Consider the following 22,759-nt stretch of genomic DNA (forward strand, 5'->3'; position numbering starts at 1 on the left):
CCACAGAAATCTTGTTTAGGAGTCCACAGAGTAGATGGGAGGATAGTTGCTAGCCTGAGGAGATATTTCAGAAACTAGAATATGAGCTCCATTAGGGCAGAGATGTTTGTCTGTATTGTTTACTGCTCTAGTCTCTGTGCCTAGAACAACATCTGGCTGATTGTAGGTGCTTAAAAGTATTTTTTAGATGAATGAATGAAGCTTCAGAAAGAGCTTATACAACAGGCTAGAGGTGTGAGAGAATAGGCTCTACAGGGACCAGCAAGAAGTTTAGGGTGTGTGGGGAGTAGGGAACCCAGGTAGAAATATTTATGTTTTACTGTTTTTTAAATTAAAAATTGCTTTTTTAATTAAAATGTTGTAAAATCATTATACCCTTTGCATATTCCTAACTACAATAGAGTAAACTCTTTTTACTGACCTGAGAATGTAAGCATCAATTTATGTACTATAGGTGCAGCTAGATTCAAGCCCTGATACCAAATGTGGACTGACCCTAACCAAGATCCTGCAGTTTGCTTTTTGTTTTCATTTTAAAGGTGAAGTAATATATGTTCAATCCACTTTCTTTTCTAAAACCATAGAAAGTTCTCCCTAAAGACAAAAATCCTGTTCTATATACTTTTTATGGTCCCTACTGCCTTGCCCCACTGTTTGCATGTAGTGGGTGCTCAATAAGTATCTGATAGTGAATAATGGTTATGATACATCCAGTAGAGTGTAGTGTGGCATTTCTCTCTCTCCCTCCCACTCTCCTCTTCTCTCTCTGTCATTGGTGGCTTTTCTTTTTTAATGAGAGGATTGTGTAATTAAAGGCCAAAACAGCCATTGCCCCAGGTTTTTTGTTTTTTTGTTTTTTTTGCCCCAGTTTTGTTTTTTGACTTTTTAGAAAATATTCTTCACTGGTGCGACAGATATTGTCTGTTGTTTCTATGTCACTAATACAGTGGTTCATCAAATTATACACCTGGCTATTTAAAGTTATTGATTATTTATAGCAAGTATGAGAATAATCAATAATTTTAAATAACTGATGTATAATGAGCAAGAGGTTATTTTTGTCACTTCATTGCTTTTCTCTCCCCAGTATTTTATTTCACTTCCATTAAATTGTTTTGAGGTTTGAATTTGTACTGGAGTCTTGTTTATTTAACTTTCTATTGTAGGAAGTTCAAATATATGCATAAGTAGAACAGTATAATGAATACCCTGTCATCTAGATTTTTTTTTTTAAGATTTTATTTATTTAAGAGAGAGAGCGTGCATACACACATGGTGCACGCACGTGCACCAATGGAGTGGGAGAGTCAGAGGGACAAGCAGATTCCCTGCTTAGCACAGAGCCCAGAATCCTGAGATCATGACCTGAGCCAAAAACCAAGAGTTGGATGCTTAACCAGCTAAGCCACTTGGGCATCCCCCTGTCATCTAGGTTTATTAATTATCAATGTAATCTTGTCTCATCTACAGACACCTCCTTTCCCCCCACCAGATAAACACACTGGAAATTTTTGAAACAAATCCCAGATACTTTATTTCATGTGCTAGAGTCTTTTGATGAAGAAGGATTTCATTGCTAGAAAAGGAAGTTACTTCTGAAAATGTGATATTAAACCATATAATTTCCCCTTAAGTTTTCCTTAATGTTTAACTTTTAACACAATTCTGTGCATAAGAAATATTAAAAATTAGTATTGTTAATGTTAGACTACAATTTAAATCCCAACCTGATTTCATGTAGATGAAATCATCAGAAGACTGGCGAATAGTTAAAAATGCTCCAGGACCTGTTTGCACAGGGCTATGTTTGGCAACAGAACATCCCCTGAGCTGTTTAGCAGTCACATAACTTTATTCTAAGAGGTTGGATCTGTGGTGGTGTTAGTGAAGGTACAGAATATTAGGGGGTCCAGGAGCTGGTGGTCTGAGCTGGCCCTTTATTGCCTCACTCTTTGCAGGCATCATTTATTGCCAAGCTCCTGTTTCATGGGTCCCTGCAGAATTAGCATGGAGAAAAGCAATTTGCCTGTCTTCATTCTGCTTTCTCCTAGGGCATTTACTAGGAGCAACATTTGGAAGCTTTGACAAAATAGAACAGATTCATTTGCACATACTCTAAAAACTGGTCAGAGCAAAGATAATATTCAGAAATGGATTATCTGAAAAAACTATAGCATTATTTTATAGATTGTAGCTGTGAGTTATTTTCATCATCTGTTTTCATCATCAGCTGCTTGTGTTGTCTCTCACTGTCCTAGACATTAGAAAACATGTCAGTTTGTGTACTTCAGAAACCTGCCCAGCAAGGGGTGGATATGTGTGGTAGGCCTCATTAACATTTATTGAGTGAGTAAATGGAAAACAATGTGAAAAAATAAATATTTGAATAAACAAATGGTGGAGTAAAAAGTCCTTACAAGATCTGTGACATGAGCTACATTTGTTATAAAAATCCTGGCATTTTACCAAAGGTACACATACTTTCTGAGGTTTATTAGCAAACTTTTGGAATTCTCATTGTGGAATGATTTTTACACACAGTGCTAGCCTATTGCTACATTATTATTTTGTTTATAAGCTACCAATTACCATATGATTTTATATGGACCAAGTACACTTACTACTCTACAGCTGCGTGCTGAGTTGAAGCATCTGAGGAAAGCTTTCCTGCCCTGAACTGTACAGAGTGCTGAATTATACTTATAGAGGTGCATATCTTTTTTTTTTTTTTTTTAAGGTGCATATCTTTTTACATGATAGGTCCCAGGTTGCTTTTTCATTTAGCATGTCCCACAACTCAGAGTGTTGATGTATATTGTCTGGGCTGCTTCCAGCTTTACAGTATAGGACTACCCAGACTGTGGTTACTCTTTGTATTGGTTTCCTATTGTTGCCGCAACAAAATTAGCACAAACTTAGTGACTTAAACAGCACAAATATATTATCTCACATTTCTCTTGGTCACATGTCCATGTCACCTTGGTTGGTCTCACTTTTGGGTCTCAGAAGGGTAGGATCAAAATATTGGCAGACTGACCTCTCATCTGGAGGCTCTGGGAAGAATCTGCTTCTGAGTCCATGCAGAATTCAGTTCATTGTGGTTGCAGGACTGAGGTCCTTGTTTCCTTGCCTGCTGGAGTGTTCTTAGCTTCTGGAGGATTCTGTCCCATTCCTGCATTTGGCCCTTAGGTCTCAGAGCCACCAACAACATATTACATTGTTCTCTCCCTTGGAGTCTCTGACTTCCTCTCCTGCCCCATCTGTCTGACTCCAGCTGGGAAAACTTTTCTGCTTTTAGGGCTCATGTTAGAATGGGTCCACCCAGATAATCTAGGATAATCTCCTTATTTTAAATCTACCACTTGATTATATCTGCAGTCCCTTTTGCCACAAAACACGATATAGTAATGGATTCCAGGAATGAGAGTGTGGGTATCTCTGGGAGGCTGTTCTTCATATCACACTCTTGACTACATCACTGTTTTCTCTGCATGCTGCACTATTGCCCCTGGTTGTTGGTTCATTAGGGGCTAAGAAATCTAAATGGTTTGATACCCTTTTGGAACAATCTTATCTCTTTGCTTCTGTCATTGTATGGCTCTGGCTGCTCTTGATGTCTCTTCTGATTGCTTGTGATTCTTCTGATCTTCCCCCCTATTTCTGCCATCTCTGCTGTCTGCCATGTTCACCTTTTCATGGTTTCTTCTTTCTTCTGCCCTGTGTTTCTTACCGTTTCTCTGTTCCTCAGACGTGTGGTTTTTTTTTTTTTTTTTAAGATTTTATTTATTTATCCATGAGAGACACAGAGAGAGAGAGAGGCAGAGACACAGGCAGAGGGAGAAGCAGGCTCTATGCAGGGAGCCCGACGTGGGATTCAATCCCGGGTCTCCAGGATCGCACCCTGGGCCAAAGGCAGGCGCCAAACCGCTGCGCCACCCAGGGATCCCAGACGTGTGGTTTTTTAATAGCTAGTGCCATTCACTGGGAATATATTCTCTTCTGGTTAATGGACCAACTGTGATTCATTGTTTTTTTTCTGACTGTTCTAAGAGTTGGAGCTTAGTTGCCCTTCTCTGCTCATAACTAACCTACCTGACTGGACGCCTTTGATATTTAGTGCAATAATTAACATTGCTGACAGGGAGATAAGTGAAACATTACTGTACTTTTGCTTTGGTCAAGAATAAAATTTTCTCCCTGCTATAGATGTTATCCCCCATCCCCTGCCTTTAGTTTTCAGATGTTATGTCCAAGTAACAGATTTGTGTGTGTCTAAGTGTAAGTTGTATAACGTGCTACTTGTGTTGTATCATGGCTTTGTGTATTACATTTAGCCAATAGAATGAGAAAGACATTTTTTAAAGTCCAAGAATTCATAACCATTGTCTCTTTAAATATTATTTCTTTCCTAGTTATCCCATTTAATGGTATATGAATCTAGCATTGCTTATTTAATAAATCTTCAGTTCATGGGCATTTAGGTTGTTGACGTTTAACACATGTATAAACAATGCTGTGATGAACATTGGGCCCAAATCCAGTATTATTTCATTTGGATAAATTCCTGGAAGTGCAATTATTGGGTTAAAGTGTATGTACATTTTTGATGCTTCTGGTAATATTGCCAAATTGCTCTCTAGAACATTTGTACATTCTTTTAAGCAGATTGTGACAGTCAGTGTTTTTTCCTGTTCCTTTAGTAAATTTTACACTTGAAGGTGCCATGAATTATGCTCAAAATACCATTAGTCCCAAACCATATTTATGTTCACAGGGTTATTTTAAAGGTTCTCATCCTCAGGAGTTGAAGACTATTGTTTTTCCCTCGAAAAACAACTTTTCTTTTCATCATTTAATGAAAAGAAAATTGGTAGAGAAGCTACAAGGGAATAGAATTTAGGTTTTAGTCACATTGATTGTTTATTTCTTTTTATTTAAAAATTCATTTAAAGAATTTTAGATACTCTTAATTTGAAGCTGAGAAAACTAGAGGCCTACCACCATAACTTGATAGTTTAAAAGAAAGTTGGGTCAAAGCAGTCTAATAGTTATTAATTACAGATTCACAGTCTTTCAATTTTAATTGTTGCTGTATATATTTAATTTGCATAGGATTAGGAAAATGGTTATTGTTCTCCTAATATTAAATGTGTTTAAATTCTTATAATTTTTTTCTGTGAAGGGGAAAAGCCTCCATCATACCCAGAATGATCATTTCCAGAATGATGGAATTGGTAAGTGGAAAATTAATCCTGTGATAACTTTTATCATTTGAGAGATTTGTCATCAAACTTCATCACTAGAAAGAGGAAAATCAGGAGAGGGACACACACACACACACACACACACACATACACACATTTGGAACTCCCTTATTAATTCTTTTATTCAACACATCTGGTTTTGTGAATGCTTTGTTACACCGTTTCTGAAAATAGGTGATTTATATCTAGAAGTTTTGAGGAAAAACATATAAGCCTATGCAACAGAAGTTTTTGGAACATATTTATATCCTATAAATGTTAGGTCATTGAAATTTCAAGATGAAGTTTATTTAAATGGTTTAAAATATTACAGAAATGTGCTTTTAAAAGAATAATTGGTTAACCTTTATTTTTTCTGTGGCTATATTAAAATTGTAAGCCAAAACCTTATTTTGAAGGATTATATATATTTTCTGAGTCTTAGAAGAATGTTTACTGAGTGTGTGGTTTTCTCTTTTGAAAGACACACCTCTGGCTCCTTGGAAGACATTTACAATTTTACTAGTTTACAAAAGGAATACTTTGTAACCACAAGCTAATTTTAGGGAACATTGTAAAGTGGTTATGTTTTTAAAAATATGCTTTATTCTTCCATATTGGTAATTCTTTGATTATAAGATACCTTATTGCAAACTTGGGAATGTATTTTGCTGTTGGTGATTTAAATTATTCTTGTCTAGGGGAATGTGTTCAGCTACTGAGTGTATTCTCTCTGTTTATTTTTCAGTTCAACCCAATCCTTCTGTACTTATTGGCAATCCTATTAGAGCATATACTCCTCCACCCCCTCTTGGACCTCACCCAAATTTGGGGAAATCTCCAAGCCCTGTTCAAAGAATAGATCCTCACACTGGGACAAGTATTCTTTATGTACCTGCTGTCTATGGAGGGAATGTAGTTATGTCGGTGCCTTTACCTGTAAGTGAACATTTGAGATACTTTCTATTGAATAAAATAAAATAGGCTTCACTAAATTAGTAACTATCCCAAATAGTGTTCTACCTTTTATTTTAATTTTTCAATGCCTGTAAGCTTCTTTAGAGCATCTCTTTCTTTAACCTTCAAATTTTGAAGTGACAAGAGAAATACAAATTGTTGCTTATAATTTGTTACTGCATTGTCAGTGGTTATGAAGAAATCTATAAACTGGGTGTTTTGATTGAGAAACTTTTGTATTCTTTTAAATTTTTTTTTTAAGATTGTATTTATTTATTCATGAGAGAGAGAGAGAGAGAGAGAGGGGGGCAGAGACACAGGCAGAGGGAGAAGCAGGCTCCATGCAGGGAGCCCGATGTGGGACTCAATCCCCGGTCTCCAGGATCACACCTTGGGCTGAAGGTGGCACTAAACCACTAAGCCACTGGGGCTGCCCTCTTTTAAAATATTTTTACTGGGGAAAAGTGAGCTGAAGGTTTAACAGAGCTAGTAAACTGGTCTCTTGTAAAGTGATGCTTTTATTTTATCTTTTACTTTTTTATCCTTACATAATTCACTAACTCTTAAGAAATATAGTTTTTTGAAGGAGGCAAAGAAGCTTAGATTAGTCAAGCTCTCTGGATCTGAATTTATCTGAGAAATTTCACTCCTTATGAAATCTTACAGGTACTTAAAAACATTATTAAATCCTTTCTAAGACAATAAGTGTTTAGAGAGCTTCCATCTTGTGTAAAACCCATTTTTACTCTTCTAAGATTCTTCAAATTTTGGTAATTTTGTTAATCTGCTGATATACTATTTCCAAATTCAGGAATTTTACCCTATAAAATACTTCTTTTATTGAAGGCAAGTATTATAATTTCAGGCAGAGGTGATTATTGTTGAAGATTTTAGACACCTGCACCCCCCAACCCCCAAATGGAAAAATGCCTAGCTGTAAACCTTTCTCAGCCATATTGAACATGATAGTTTATAATTACAGCAGCCAGTGAGAGTAACTGTCAGTAAGAAATATGTAATTCATGCCCACTCCCCATAGACTTTCAATTTTAGCTGACTTATTTCTTTCCAGACAGCCTGGCAATATTATACATCATTTGCTTTAAATAGTAAGTCCCTTAGGATTTATATTTCACTTTACTAGGTCAAAGAGGCTTTTATTATATAAGATTTTTTAAGAGTCTGTATTTAACAGTTATATTACAGTAAGATAGGGGCAGTAGCTCAGATGTCATTGTATTTATCCTTTTATGTTAGTATGCAGAGATTATATGTTTAGATACACCTAAAGAAATGTTCTGTTTTTGTGGATTAAATGCATTAACTAAACTCATGGCCTGTTGGAATTTTACTCACAATAAATGGACATGAAATGATTAGGTTATTCATGTAAAGTTGGAATATGTATATTTTGTGTTGAGATTCCTTAGATGAAATTCTTTCTTAATTTTTTCCCCTGTTCTCTCATTTAGCCTATTAAACTATGTAACTATGCAGTTACAATTTAAAAGATAATTTTCTTATAATTTGTGACATGTGTACATTCATATTGAAGGGAAATGATTCAAGATTACAAAATGATTTAATGCATTAAGGAATAATTATCAATTTTAAGTCCTCAGTTTCCTCCATACCTGAAAAATGATCAATTTTCCCTACACACTGAAGATTCAGGAAACCAATTTTTTTTTAAAAGAAGCCAATTTTTGACCAGTTAGGATGTAGCAGTAATTCTTCCCAGTTGTTTACAATTAGCATTGACTTTGTAGTTATTCATTTTTGATAAAATTAGCATCTCTCTTTGTGTGTTTGCTTTTTCCTAATCAACAGCACTATAGCAGCTTGCCTTTTGAAATGGACTTAATGCAGTTATTTTATTTCTTGTAATAACCTAGGTACCATGGACAGGGTACCAGGGCAGATTTGCAGTCGATCCTCGGATCCTTACACACCAGGCAGCAATGGCCTACAATATGAACCTCTTACAGACACACGGACGGGGGTCTCCCATACCATATGGCCTTGGGCACCACCCACCCGTCAGCATAGGGCAGCCACAAAACCAGCATCAGGAGAAGGAGCAACATGAGCCAAGTCGAAATGGTGAGCTGCTTTGCTATTCTCATGTTCGTAAATTGATGATACACCTACTTATATCAACATGTAAAGATTTTTTTAACAGTATGATTTTTTTTAAAGATTTTATTTGTTTATTTGAGAGAGAGAGAAAGAGAACACGCATGGACAGAGGGAGAGGGAGAGAATCTCAAGCATACTTCCCCCTGAGCTTATGTCACATTTTTGGTATAGTGTCTCAATTTTTTTTTGTCTGATCTGAGATCACAAATCTGGTGTTTTCTCCCTAGAAGTTTCATAGTTTTAGCTCTCACATTAAGTCCATTTTGAATTAAGTTTTATATGTGGCATAAGGTAAGAATTATGAACGTTTTTAAATTTTTGTTTTTGTGTATATTTGTTCTAGCACCATTTGTTGAAAGCACTATCCTTCTTCCATTAAACTTAGTGCCTTTGTTGAAAATCAATTGACCACATATTTGAAATCTCTCTCTTGTTTTGTTGATGCACACTTTCTTTGTATACCAAATGTGCTGTCTTCATTTCTGTAGCTTTATAAACGTCTTGACGTCAGGTACTATGAGTTTTTCTTCTTTTTCAAGGCTGTCTATTCCAGGTCCTTTGCATTTCCACATACATTTTAGAATCAGCTCAAAAACAATTTATTGAGACTTGTTTTATGGCCCAGAATATGATGTATCTTTACAAATGTTCCATGTGCACTTGAGAAGAATACTCTATAAATGTTACTTAGGTCACGTTAATTGATAGAATTGTGCACATATACTATATTGCTGATTTTCTGTCAACTTTCAAAGAAAATATGTATTAAGAGGAGAATATTGAAATCTCCAAATACAATTGGCATTTGTCAATTTTTCCTTTAAATTTTGCTTGATTAATTTTGAAGTTCTGTTAATAGGAGCATCAACATTTAGGCACAACATATGTGCTTTTTATTAATTAACTCTTGTGATTTTGGAGTGATTTTCTTTGCTCTGAGATCTAACTTTGCTTAATATCTAATGTAATCACTTTAGCTTTCCTTTGATTAGTGATGGCGTGGGATATCTTTTTTGACCCCCCCCCCCCGCTTCTCTCTCTCTCTCTCTCTCTCCCTTTCTTTCTTTCTTTTTTTTTTTTTTTGACTTCTTACTTTTAATCTCTTTGTGTCTTGATATTTAAAGTGCATTTCTTGGGACTCCTGTTGACAGCTCAGTCTGTTAAACGTCTGACTCTTGACTTTGGTTCAGGTCATGATCTCATGGTCATGGAATTGAGCCCCATGTCAGGTTCTGAGCTCAGTGCAGAGTCTGCTTGAGATTCTCTCTCTCTCCCTCTTCATCTGCCCCTCCCACAATGTGTACTCTATCTCTCACAAATAAGTAAATAAAATCTTCAAAGTATATTTATTTTATTTTTTTAATATTATTTTTTAAAAAGATTTTATTTATTTATTCATGAGAGACAGAGAGAGAGAGAGAGAGAGAGAGGGGCAGGCTCCATGCAGGGAGCCCGATGTGGGACTCTATCCCAGGTCTCCGGGATCACATCCTGTGCTGAAGATGGCACTAAACCGCTAAGCCACCCAGGCTGCCCAAAGTGTATTTATTTTAATAATAATAATAATAATAATTTTTAAAGATTTTATTTATTTGTTCATGTGAGACACAGAAAGAGAGAGGCAGAGACACAGGTAGAGGGAGAAGCAGGCTCCATGCAGGGAGTGCGATGTGGGACTCCATTCCAGGTCTCCAGGATCACACCCTGGGCTGAAGGTGGCGCTAAACCGCTGAGCCACCTGGGCTGCCCTATTTTAATTATTTTTTAAAAAAAAGATTTACTTATTTATTTTAGAGAGACAGAAAGAGTAGTTGGGGGAAGCGGCTAAGGGGGAAAGAGAGAGAGAGAGAAAGGGAGAGAGAAAATCCCAAGCAGACATCCTGCTGAGCCTGGAGCCCTATGTGGGGTTTGATCCCATGATCCTGAGATCTTGAGATGATTACCTGAGCCAAAACCAAGAATTGGGTGCTCACCCAACTGAGCCACCCAGGTACCTGTACAGTTCATTTCTTTCAGGTGGCATATGGTTGGCTCCTGATTTTTTTTTTTTTAATCAAATGTGACAATCTCTGCCATTTAATTGGGGGTGTTTAGACTATACTTAATGTGTTTATATAGTTAGGCTTGATTTTATCATCTTGCTATCTATTTTTAATTTGTCTAATCTGTTCTTTGTTTCCCCTTGACTTTTTTCCTCCTTTTGGATTAGTCGAATATTTTTTATGATTCTATTTTATCCCTTCTTTTTGATTATTTGCTATTACTCTTTATTATTTTAGTATTTGCTTTAGAGTTGATAGTATATACATCTTTAATTTATCATAATCTACTTTATTATTTATATTTTATCACTTCATGTACAGGAAAGAACCTTATAATATTTCAGTTTTTCCTCTCCTGACTTTTATATTATTATCCTGCCTTTTACTTATACATATATTATAAGCCCAAACATTGTTAATTATATTTGTTTAAACAGCCAAGTATCTTTTTAAAGAGTTTAAATGAGAAAAATATTTTTTTTGTATCTCTCCATGTAGGTAGCATTTCTGGTACTGTTTATTTCTTCTGTATGTTTTCGTTTGATACAATTTTCCTTCAGCCTAAAGGACTTATTTTAACATTCCTTGTAGTGTGAGTCTGTTGGTGATGAATTCTTTTGGTAGTGTATGCCTGAAAATATTTTTGTTTCATTTTAAGTTTTGAAAGATATTTTTGCAGGGTATAGAATTCTTGATTTACAGTTTTTAACCTTTCAGTACTTTAATGATGTTACTCTGCTGTTTCTGGCTTGAATTGTTTTAGAGGAGAAATCTGATGTCATCCAACCTTTATTTTTCTATATGTAATGTGACTTTTTTTCCCTCTGACTCCTTGTAAGAGTTTCTTTTTATACTGGTTTTAGTAGATTGATTATGATATTCCCTGGTGTAGTTTTCTTCATGCCTCTTGTGTTTGGAGTTTTGTTGAGCTTCTTGGATCTATGGCTTTATAGTTTTCATCAAGTTTGGAAACCTTTGGCCTATATTTCTTAGGATGTTTTTTATCTTACCTCCTCTTCAGGAATTCCAACTACCCAAATATTAGGTTGATTAAAGTTTCCCCACAGTTTCTGTTGCTGTGCCTCCAGTTCACTAAGTTTTTATTCTTCAATGTCTAATCTGCTAGTTCCATCCAGTGTATTTTTCATCTAAGACATTGTAGTTTCATTTCTTGAAGTAAGCCTATTCTGGCATGAAAATTCATTTTACAAAGTTCCAGTGGCTTTCCTGAAAGAGTGTTTGGTTGATTGATTGATTGATTGATTTAGAAGTAGACTCTATGCCCAATGTGCAACATAATATAGGGCTTGAACTCATGACCCTGAGATCAAGACTCTGAACTTGATATCAAGAATCAGGTGTTTAACTGACTGAGCCACCCAGGTGCTCTCTAGAAGAGTGTTTTTAAATAAGAACCCAAATCTTGGATTTTTTTCAAGGAATTTAAAATATCCAGGATTTAGGGGCATATGGGTGGCTCAGTGGTTGAGTGTCTGCCTTTGTTTGTTTTTGAAAGATTTTATTTATTTATTCATGAGAGACACAGAGAGAGAGAGAGGTAGAGACACCGGCAGAGGGAGAAGTAGGCTCCATGCAGGGAGCCTGATGCGGGACTCGATCTCAGGACTCCAGGATCATGCCCTGGGCCAAAGGCAGGTGCTAAACCGCTGAGCTACCCAGGGATCCTCACGTGTCTGCCTTTGATCTTGGGGTCCTGGGATCGAGTTCTGCATTAGGTTCTCCATGGGGAGCTTCTCCCTCTGCATATGTCTCTGCCTCTCTCTTTGTGTCTGTCATGAATAAATAAATAAAATCTTAAAAAAAGTAGCAGTTAATTCTTATAGATTGAAATCCTTTCACATGTATAGGGTGCCTGAGTGGCTCCATTGTATAAGTATTCAACTCTTGATTTTGGCTCAGGTCATGACCTCAGGGTCGTGAGATTGAGCTCCATGTTGGGCTCTGTGCTCAGCTGAGAGTCTGCTTGAGATTTTGTCTCTGGCATGTGCGCCCACGTGCGCGCACACTCTCTCTCTCCCTCTCCGCCTCCCTCTCAAATAAATAAATAAAATAAATCTTAAAAAATAAAAATCCTTTCACATATGTGAAATAGCATCATTTAACTCAATTATAATTGTGATTTTTTTTTTAAACCTCAGTTTTCCTTCCTTTACTATTTATCATCCATTCATATTTAATTTCCCATCTATTACTTTAAGCAGCATAACTACGTTCCTTTCAGAATATCTTTAATTCAGGGGTGCCTAGGTGGCTCAGTTGGTTAAGTGTCTGCCTGGGATCAATTCCTGTGTCTGGCTCCCTGCTGAGCAGGGAGACTGCTTCTCCCTCTCCCTCTGCCTGCTGCTGCACTCGCTTGTGCACTCACTCTCTCTGTCAAATAAATAAATAAAATCTTAAAAATATATATCATTAATCAGTTTGATTCCTTTGTTAAATTGGATTGGCATGTTATTTGGATTCTTGCTTAATTGCATTTGTGAATGTCCAAGCACTGAGCATGTATAAATAGGCAAGAATGCTAGTACCTTTTGTATATCTAGTTTAAGAAAACAAACTACAAATTCTGGAGATTGGGCAGTTATCTTTGAAATTATTTCATGTTGTAAGGTTATTCCTTTATTAAGCTTTTGTTTTGACAATGAGGTTTGCTTTAATTATAATTTTCTTTCTTGCAGATAAACTGCAACTCTGAAACTGTAGAAAAAGTAAAACCCAAGCAGTAGTATAAATCAATATAATGGGTGAAAAATGTTTAAAATATTCTGCTTCTGTCTAATAATTGATAGTCACTGGAAATGTAACATCCATTGGAGACAATTTATAAGAATTTTAAAATATTTTCTTAGGTAAAAGTGATACAAATAATCCTGGACCTGAAATTAATAAGATTCGAACACCAGAGAAAAAGCCTACAGAATCAAAACAGGTATGCTGCTTACCTTTAGTGAATGCTTTGTCCTTATGGATTTACTCTGATTTATCATCTTGGAATCTTGACATTTAAAAGAAAATTTTCTATATTTTTATCTATATCTTTTATATCTATTGTTTCATGAGGATCTGGTGGGTTATGTTGTCCTCTCTCTCTTTTCTTTGGCTACATTATTTGATTTATTTGTATGCTTTTCTCAAATTGTGTGATTCAGTGTTAGGCTTGAATTCAGAGCCTTTCCATGATAAAATACTAAGTGAAAACAGCTATAGATGTGTCACTGAAAAGAAGGTGTTACAGTGAAGAGGGACGACTTAACTTCCTTAAATCGCTTACCTTCTTCTCTCCTCACGTCTACTATATAAATCCTAAACTTTTTAAATTGAGGTATAGTTGGTACACAATGTTACACTAATTTCAGGTGTACACCATAATGATTCTTGACAAGTCTGTATGATATGCTTGCTCACCACAGTGTAATTACCATCTGTCACTGTACACTGCTATTACAATACCATTAATTATATTCCCTGTGCTGTACCTGTTATCCCCATGACTTATTCATGCCATAACTAATCCTAAACTCTTTATCTGTTCATCTACTCTCTTTGTTTCTGGGCTTATGAATTAGTGAGGGAAAATGAAATCAGTGGTTGAATTAGTGCCACTGGAAATTAATATTTTCTTTTCTTAAGATTTTATTTACTCATGAGAGACACAGAGAGACAGAGACATAGGTAGAGGAAGAAGCAGGCTCTCTGCAGGGAGCCTGATGCGGGACTGGATCCTAAGACCCCAGGATCACGACCTGAGTCAAAGGCAAATGCTCCACCACTAAGCCACCCAGGCATCCGGGAAATTAATATTTTCTAATCTAAGGGAACCTCAGGGGCTTCTCTGCATTTCTTTTATGTGACCTAGCTCCCTTTGCTCAATTTCTTAGCTGCTCTTCTTATGCCTAATACCTTCCACCTTCTGTTATCCTTATGATCAGGAAATGACCTTGCCTTAGAGTTCCCACATCAAGATGTCACCCTGTTAATTTAAGACCTTAGACTTATCCCTTTTTCTGTGTCCTTGAACATCTTTGTTTCTTATGACCAGATAAGAGTTTGATAGAAGGCTTCAGTCTCAGAGAAGACTAGTCTCTCCTTTTCTGGTCATCTCAAAGACCATGTCCTCTTTCCTCTTCTTTCTAGCTACTAGTCCTTCTCAGCCTGTAAGTAAATTGGTAGACTGTTTTGTTTTGTTTGTTTTATTTTTTTTTATTTTTTATTTTTTTAAATTTTTTTATTTATTTATAATAGTCACAGAGAGAGAGAGAGAGAGAGGCAGAGACACAGGCAGAGGGAGAAGCAGGCTCCATGCACCGGGAGCCCGACGTGGGATTCGATCCCGGGTCTCCAGGATCGCGCCCTGGGCCAAAGGCAGGCGCCAAACCGCTGCGCCACCCAGGGATCCCTGTTTTGTTTGTTTTAAAAACCACTTTGACTTTCATCTCCTTCATAGCTACTCCCTAAGTTTGCCTTTCCCATCTCATCTTTCTTTGCCCTTTACCCAAACAGTCTTGTATTAGACTTTGATGTTTCCCTGAAACTCTTAAGCTTCAAGTGACCAACTTTTATGAACATGCTTCAGCTGTAGTCTTGTCTTTTCTCTGGTATTTGTTACTGTTTTCTATTTCATTCTTCTTGACCAAGAAACCATCTTGTTTCTTTTGGTTCCTTTGACATACATTTCCATTTTTCATAACCCTAACATGACCTGTCTCTTTTTTAAGTTCCCGTCCACCCCCTCCTGTCTGTTCCTAGTCCTTATGTTGGGGTTTCCCAGGGTTCTGTCATCATCCTGCACCTTTCTGCATTCTGTGATTTCTCACTATAAACTAGGTCAGTTCCATGGTTTTAAATCTCTGCTACATGATAATGACTTCCAAATCTACATTTCCAACTTCAGCTTGCTTTAAGCAACTGATCTCTATATTCAGTGACTTATATCCCATAAGCAGCTCTGATTCCCAGCTTCTACAACTGGAAGGACTTAGTACCTACTGGAGGAGTACAAATTAGGCAGCCAGTGGAACTTCCTGATTGAGTCCAAGGGGAGTTGCAGTGCGAGTGGAAGTTCTTTCTGTTTGGAACAAGATGCAGAGAGAGAACAAATGGCATCTGAAGATGCTGTGGCAGCCTTTGCAGTCAGAGGCAGCATAGGATACAATCTACCACAAGAATCTTGGGTGCTATGAGAGCAACTGAAGCCAAGATAGCTAAGTGTCTCTTGTGTCCTTATTTTAAAATTTCTCTTATGATCTTTCCCTGTTCAGGAACTAGGCAAACTAATAGACATGTTTCATTTTCTTTCTACTTTGAAGCTTTGTCTTGGGGCCTAGGGGGTGAGACAACTAGCTCTCCTTGACTCAGTGCCTCAGTACCAAGAGGAAAGTGTTGGAGGACAACCTAATTCTGGTAATAATCTAATTCTCAGGCTTCTTCAGACCTTATAGTTCTCCATCCTGCTTAGCTTATTGTAGTATCATAGAGTAGCACAGTCTTATTTTTTTACTTTTTTTTTTTTTTTTAAGATTTTGTTTATTATTTTAGAGCAGGAGAGAGAGAGAATGCACAGGAAAAGGGACAAACAGACTTCTGGCTGAGCGGGGAACCCATGGAGGGGCTTGATTCCACACCCTGAGATCATGACCTAAGCCAGAATCAACAGTTGGCCACTTAACTGACTGAGCCAACCAGCTGAGCTACTCAGGCGCCCTGAGTAGCAGTCTTTTGTTTGTTTGTTTTAAGATTTGTTTACTTATTTTAATGTGGGAGAGGGAGTGGGACAAACAGACTTCTGGCTAAGCAGGGAACCCAAAGAGGGGCTGCATCCCAGGAGGCTGGGATCATGACCTAAGCCAAAATCAACAGTTGGCCGCTTAACTGACTGAGCCACCCAGGCACCCCCCTGAGTAGCACAGTCTTGGTTAAGTTTCTATGACTGGCCTAGCTTCTTATCCATGTCAGTGTCAGAAGTGAAGGAGGCAGCTTATCCACAAACAACCTTGACTTCTAATCATAGTCTCTGTCATGTGACCTGAGCATGAGAATATTTTCAACAGTATCTTATGGAGAAAAGTATATCCCAGCTGAATGTAGCATCAGTCATGGAAAAGATGAAGATTTATGGGGGACAACATTTGTTTATAAAGAATTTGAAGTAGGTTCTGAAACTTTTTAAAATTTTTCAGATAGAGTCTAATGATTTAATATATAGAGCTCAAGTCTTGGCTCATTGTAGACAGTTAATGACAGCTCGTTATTGAAGATCCTCCATATTTATAATGCCATTGTAGGTAATAGGTTCTGAGACATCTGAAGAGCAGGCATTGCAGCTGCTTGGGAAGACTCTGGGATGGACTTGTCATTCTTCTCATTTCATTTTCTAGACAATTTATATACACCCAGTAATCTTAAGGATCTTATTGGCCAAAGTCAGTGGCAATCCATTTGAACTAGTGATGAGAGATGAAAATGCACTAGAGGAGTGATTGGCACTTTGCAACCATTGTAATAGCTTGGTTGCCAGGAGTGTCTCCACTTCAGGAATAAGCTGCTTGTTCTGGGTTCCTGAGAATGGTCAGTTCTGTGTTTAACTTGAGACCCTTTGGTGAGGCAAGTACTCAGTGACTCATTGAAGCTTATAAGGAGATTGATACACCAAAGCAGCTTATTGAGTGTTTTGACAGCGATGGTAAAGAAAAATTGCTTCTTTCCATCTTACATTTCATATTTCAGTTTTCACATTGTCACCACTTATGATCAGACTTGGGTTTCAGAAGGATGACAGCACTAGAGAACTCACAAATCTTTGGTAGCTTACCACAGTTTACAGGATTAAAAATGTTTATACTCAGTATTGAGTCATTTGGGGTCTTGTATAATTGGGCTGTTGCAGTTTTATCTGATGTCAGGAATAAACAAGTGAAGATGTAGCTCTGTATCCACAAAACTTCTCATGCTCCTCAAATCTGCCATATTTTTCTCCCTTCCCCCCTCCTCAGTTAAGCTGTTACCTTTACCTAGAATATCCATCCCTCACTGGAAGATTCCAGCTCTTTGTGCAAGATTCAGTTCAAATGTCATAGCCTCTGCCTTTGATTTTCTTAGGCCCTGGGCTCTCCTATCACATCCTTTTGTTTAAGACCTCTAATTTTATGTTCTGCTGGACTCCAGGCCTGGGCTTAGCAAACTTTTTCAAATACAAGAAGCCAGATAGTAAATCTTCAGGCTTTGTGGCGATATGGTTTCTGTTGTAGTCACTCAGCTCTGCCACTGTGGTGAGAAAGCAACTATAGACAATATGTAAACGCATGAGAATGGCTGTATTCCAGTAAACTGTAATCGCAAGTTTGGTGGGCTGGAAATGGCTTGGGGGCCATAGTGTGCCAACGCTCACTATAAGCTCTTAAGGGTACAGACTAAGTCTTCTTACTGCCTTTTTAATCTCCAGCACAAGGTGCAGTGCCTTTGATAGGCTCTCAGTAAATGTATGTTGTAAGAATAAATGTCACTACCTAACAGTAAGAATTGACAAGTCAACGGTCATACAAAGTGATAAACTACTTACTTATTTGTTCACTTCAGAGTTGTTTAAATTGACTCAAGTATTTTTTAAATTAATATAGATATGTTTGAAGAAAGAGATGTATAAAAACAATAAAATTGGAAGGAAAGGACACACTTTAATGATTTATATCAGAAGGAAGCAAAGGTTATCTTTCCGAGGAAGAAACTGTGAAATTAAAAATAATATTTTTAAAGGAATTAAAGTGGATATGTTAATAAGATGGTAGTATTTCTCCTTATGACTCAAATTTAATATGCCTTTTTCTGTTTCATCTTTTCTAATTTAAAAGATACTTATTCCCTCATTCGGTTGTCAAAAAGTGATTGACTGGGTACCCGGTCCTCAGCTGTGACTGATAAGAATGTATCCTATCCTGTAGATTTACTAGGGGTGGGGAAAGGTAGATAGCCACAGGACCCAGATCTTCCATAGTTAAGAAAGACTTCTTATTTTTTTCTAGATTGATTTGGAATCAAATCCACAGAACAGAAGTCCTGAGTCGCGTCCTGGTGTTGTTTATCCCAATACCAAATTTCATCGCAAAGATAATCTCAACCCGAGACACATAAATCTTCCTCTCCCTGCTCCTCATGCACAGTATGCAATTCCCAATCGTCATTTTCATCCCCTTCCACAGCTACCCAGACCACCGTTTCCAATTCCGCAGCAGCACGCCTTGTTAAATCAGCAGCAGAGTAATTTGCCTGAACAACCAAATCAGATGCCACCCCAACCGAATCAGGTAGTCCCACCACAGAATCCGTTGAACCAGCTGACTCAGCAGCCACCTCCTCAACTTTCTCCTGCCTATCAGGCAGGACCCAACAGTGCTTTCTTTAATAGTGCAGTTTCTCACCGACCACAGTCCCCTCCTGCAGAGCCTGTGATTCCTGAGCAGCAGCCCCCTCCCATGCTGCAAGAAGGCCACAGTCCTCTGCGAGCCATCACGCAGCCTGGCCCCCTCCTTCCTTCACATCTGAATAACTTCACTGATGAGAACCCCCCAGGATTGCCTATAGGGGAGGCTTTAGGTAAGTTCTCCTGTCACTGCTGGATGTGACGAATTCAGATAATTTCCTTAAATTGACATGTACTGTGCAATATTAATTTGGGTCAGGATTGATTCAGTTCTTCAAATCATGGCAGCAGAATTCAGTTGCTTTGTCTAACAGTCAGAATCTTGTTCCAAACACTATATAATATTAAGTATCTAGTTGATCCAACTTACAGGATTACATGGGTAAGAAAGAATCATCATCACCATTACCATGACTTTAGTTACTGGCAAATTTAGAAAACATTTGCTTTCTCCAAAACCCAAGTTGTAGGCATGTCTTTTGTCTCTGTGAAGAAAATATGGTTGAAAAAACTTGATTATTTGAAACCCCAAATTAACCTGAAACTCAAATGCATGAAAACTTAAATTCTTCCCCGATATTTTGCAGATCGTATGCACGGGAATGTTGCTCTAGAAACACTAAGACAGCAGCAAGTGCGGTTACAGCAGTGGAATGAGCATCACGCCTATCTCAGTCAGGGCAGTATTCCATACCCACACCATCACCATCCTCATCCTCACCTCCAGCATCTTCCTCAGCCACCCATCGGATTACATCAGCCACCAGTGAGAGCAGACTGGAAGCTCCCCAGCAGTGCTGAAGATGAAGCAGAAACAACAGACTCAAGGTATTTTTCTGCAGGGTAAAAATCACCTTGAAACATGACCCCCTCCCCCTCCCCCTCCCCCTCCCCCTCCCCACACACCCTGTTTTCTTTCTTCAGTGTTCTTTTAGCCTCAAGCTGGAATACCGTCCCAAAGAAATTGGATGCTGGCCTTCCAGGCACATGCTACACAGTTCTATCGATTGACTCTAAAATATAGAGAACCCATTTAGAAGTAACTGGTGCAAATCTGGGCATGGACAATCTGTTGTGGATTGAAAATTAATGCGTCCCCTTGCTTTGTGGCTCTCCTGAAAAAGAAATATACCCTCACTGTGAGCATTTCTTTCATACTCAGTAGTAATAGAAGAAATGAACGGACACAGACGTAAATTATTGGTTGAAAGTTAAAAATTATAGATTTATCATCAATTTTTCCCCATTTGCACAGAATTCTATCTTCTTTTAACTACAGATGTTCATGAGTGTTCAGTCCTTACTCTAAACTTGTTTTTATAGCCGTGTCATTTGAATGGGATGAAGTATTTCCTAATCCCTGTGAACAAATTCCACCTTGATGGTGACTTTATAACAGCCATTTATCAAAGACATGTAGAGACAAGGACAATTGTTTTTAATGCCAAGGGAAAAGAAGGAAATCAGGTACTTGGGCATATTTAGTATCTTCAACTCAGCGTTTATTGAGTGTTACTGCTCACTTTTTTTTTTTTTTAAAGATATTTAAGTTTTATTTGAGAGAGAGCCCATGCACACAAGTGAGGGGAGAAGCAGAGGGAGAGGGACAAGCAGACTCCTTGCTGAGTATGGAGCCTGACTCGGAGCTTGATCTCCCAACCCTGAGATCCTGAGCTGAAACCAAGAGTTGAATGCCCAACCGACTGAGCCTCCCAGGCACCCTTTAATGCTCACTTTTTGGGATTAATTGATATTAGTTCTAAAATGAAATATTCTGATTTTGTCTGTAAAAATTAACACGTAGTTGACTAAAGCTCTCCTTGATATGACAGAGCTTTTGTTTTCTTTTCCTCATATTTCATCATCTTTATGTAGGTTTCAAGACTTAATCAGAGAACTATCTAATCGTGATCAAAGTGAAACACGGGAACTAGCTGAAATGCCACCACCTCAATCAAGACTTTTGCAATATAGACAAATTCAGACTAGGAGCCCACCAGCAGTCCCATCTCCCCCATCCAGCACAGACCACAGTAGCCACTTTTCTAACTTTAATGACAACAGCAGAGACATTGAAGTAGCCAACAACCCAGCATTTCCACAGCGCCTACCGCCCCAGATATTCAGCTCGCCTTTCTCGTTGCCATCTGAACACCTTGCCCCTCCTCCCTTGAAATACCTGGCACCTGATGGAGCATGGACTTTTGCTAACTTACAACAGAATCACCTAATGGGGCCAGGTTTTCCCTATGGCCTACCTCCCTTGCCTCACAGGCCACCGCAGAACCCTTTTGTACAAATACAGAATCATCAACATGCTATTGGTCAAGAGCCATTTCACCCATTGTCATCTCGAACAGTATCTTCTTCTTCGCTCCCTAGCTTAGAAGAGGTAAATGTCTTTCTTTTCCTTTTGGGATTAAATTCTTATGAAAAATACTAGTATTTATTGATTTGATGAGAAGAGAATTAAATATCTTTTGAAGGTAATCTTTTCCTGGAATTTATTTTAATTTCCACTCTTATTGTGGTATTTCAGGCTTTATAGAATGGTCATTATTGTTGAAACATGCCCCTTAGAGTCTTTTATTGCTGTTTTGGAATATTTAACATCTGACTGACCTGAGGGGGCTCTTCCTTCAAGCAGCTTTTTGTTCTATCTAATCTGGGCAAATGGTTTCTAGTGATTCATCTTTTTACTTAAGTTACATTTGTCAGTTATAAATGTGTTAATTAAGCTTTCCATAGATGTTGGCTATCTCAGCCAGTGGTGAATTCCTAGTGCTATGCTTCCTCCTGGCATCATCCTGGTGCTTTCTTAGCCTGGGGCAGTTGATACACTGCAATACTGATATCTGAGAGTCAGAATGGACAGTGTATTTAACCTAGAATTGACTCGGCTCAACTAGGCATTTTAAGGTAAACTGGATTTTTATCTTAAAATATGTAGGTATTTCTAAAGAGCATCTCTATGAACCTTCACTGATAAGAAAATCTCAGTAATTCCAGGTTATAAAACTTCCAAAATGGTACCATTGGTGTAAACTATAAAAATGTTGTCTAGCTGGTCCCCTTAAGCTTGCAGTGATTAAAGATGAGAATGTAGAAAGTTGATTGTGGTCATTATCAATCACAAATGTCTTTTTATTAAAACAGGATAAACATTTCCAATTTTGATACATGAAAGATATCTTTTTGACATTAGCTTCATTTTGGCAGTTCCTTGTTGATTTCTAAAGGCTTTAAAAATGATTCACGTGTTTAGCAAATTTTCTGCTGTACATGCTGATTAAAAAGTCATTTCATAGGGATGGTTCTTTATCTTATTTGTAGAGTTTTGGAGGTAATTTGTTCACATTGTTCCAGTAGACATTGACTGGCTCATCTCATATAATAATTCTCATGAAAACAGCTTAATTGCCATCTTAGGCTCCTGATATCAATTGTAAGCATAAGATGAATTGGTATCTGTATATTTGTATTGTAGGGATCTAGAAATTTGGAACCATACTTTTAAAGATTTGACACATATCTGACATTATTTCAAGTTAATAATGGGAGGGCTTAACAGCTAAATAGTAAGGTCATTTTCAGTTAAGTGATGTTTTCTGTGTTTATGTATTTCTGATAGGGATCCCTGGGTGGCGCAGAGGTTTGGCGCCTGCCTTTGGCCCAGGGCGCGATCCTGGAGACCCAGGATCGAATCCCACATCAGGCTCCCGGTGCATGGAGCCTGCTTCTCCCTCCGCCTGTGTCTCTGCCTCTCTCTCTCTCTCTGTGACTATCATAAAAAAAAAAAAAAAAAAAAAAAAATTATGTATTTCTGATAAAATTCATATAGCTTCATTATTTCAGCCATTTGAAAGTACTATTTAGTGGGTTTTAATATACGTACAATATTGTGTCGCAGTCGCCGCTCTATAATTCCAAGACATTGTTGTCAAACT

The 22,759-nt window shown here is 37.7% G+C and overlaps 1 protein-coding gene across 5 annotated transcripts in view; it reads left to right on the forward strand.

Annotated features, from left to right (window-relative positions):
• Positions 1-22,759, forward strand: part of HELZ (helicase with zinc finger) — a 159,819-nt gene that overhangs the window by 116,968 nt on the left and 20,092 nt on the right. For 4 of the 5 annotated variants that reach the window (XM_041723762.1, XM_041723763.1, XM_041723761.1 and 1 more), the window contains 7 exons: positions 5,183-5,234; positions 5,992-6,182; positions 8,096-8,303; positions 13,249-13,328; positions 18,415-18,985; positions 19,400-19,640; positions 20,688-21,204. In XM_041723762.1, coding sequence (XP_041579696.1) covers positions 5,183-5,234; positions 5,992-6,182; positions 8,096-8,303; positions 13,249-13,328; positions 18,415-18,985; positions 19,400-19,640; positions 20,688-21,204 — 1,860 coding nt within the window. The remainder of the gene's footprint in view (positions 1-5,182; positions 5,235-5,991; positions 6,183-8,095; positions 8,304-13,248; positions 13,329-18,414; positions 18,986-19,399; positions 19,641-20,687; positions 21,205-22,759) is intronic. The other variant, XM_041723766.1, reaches the window with a different exon arrangement.

Source organism: Vulpes lagopus, chromosome 12 (assembly GCF_018345385.1).
Source record: "Vulpes lagopus strain Blue_001 chromosome 12, ASM1834538v1, whole genome shotgun sequence".
NCBI lineage: Eukaryota > Metazoa > Chordata > Mammalia > Carnivora > Canidae > Vulpes > Vulpes lagopus.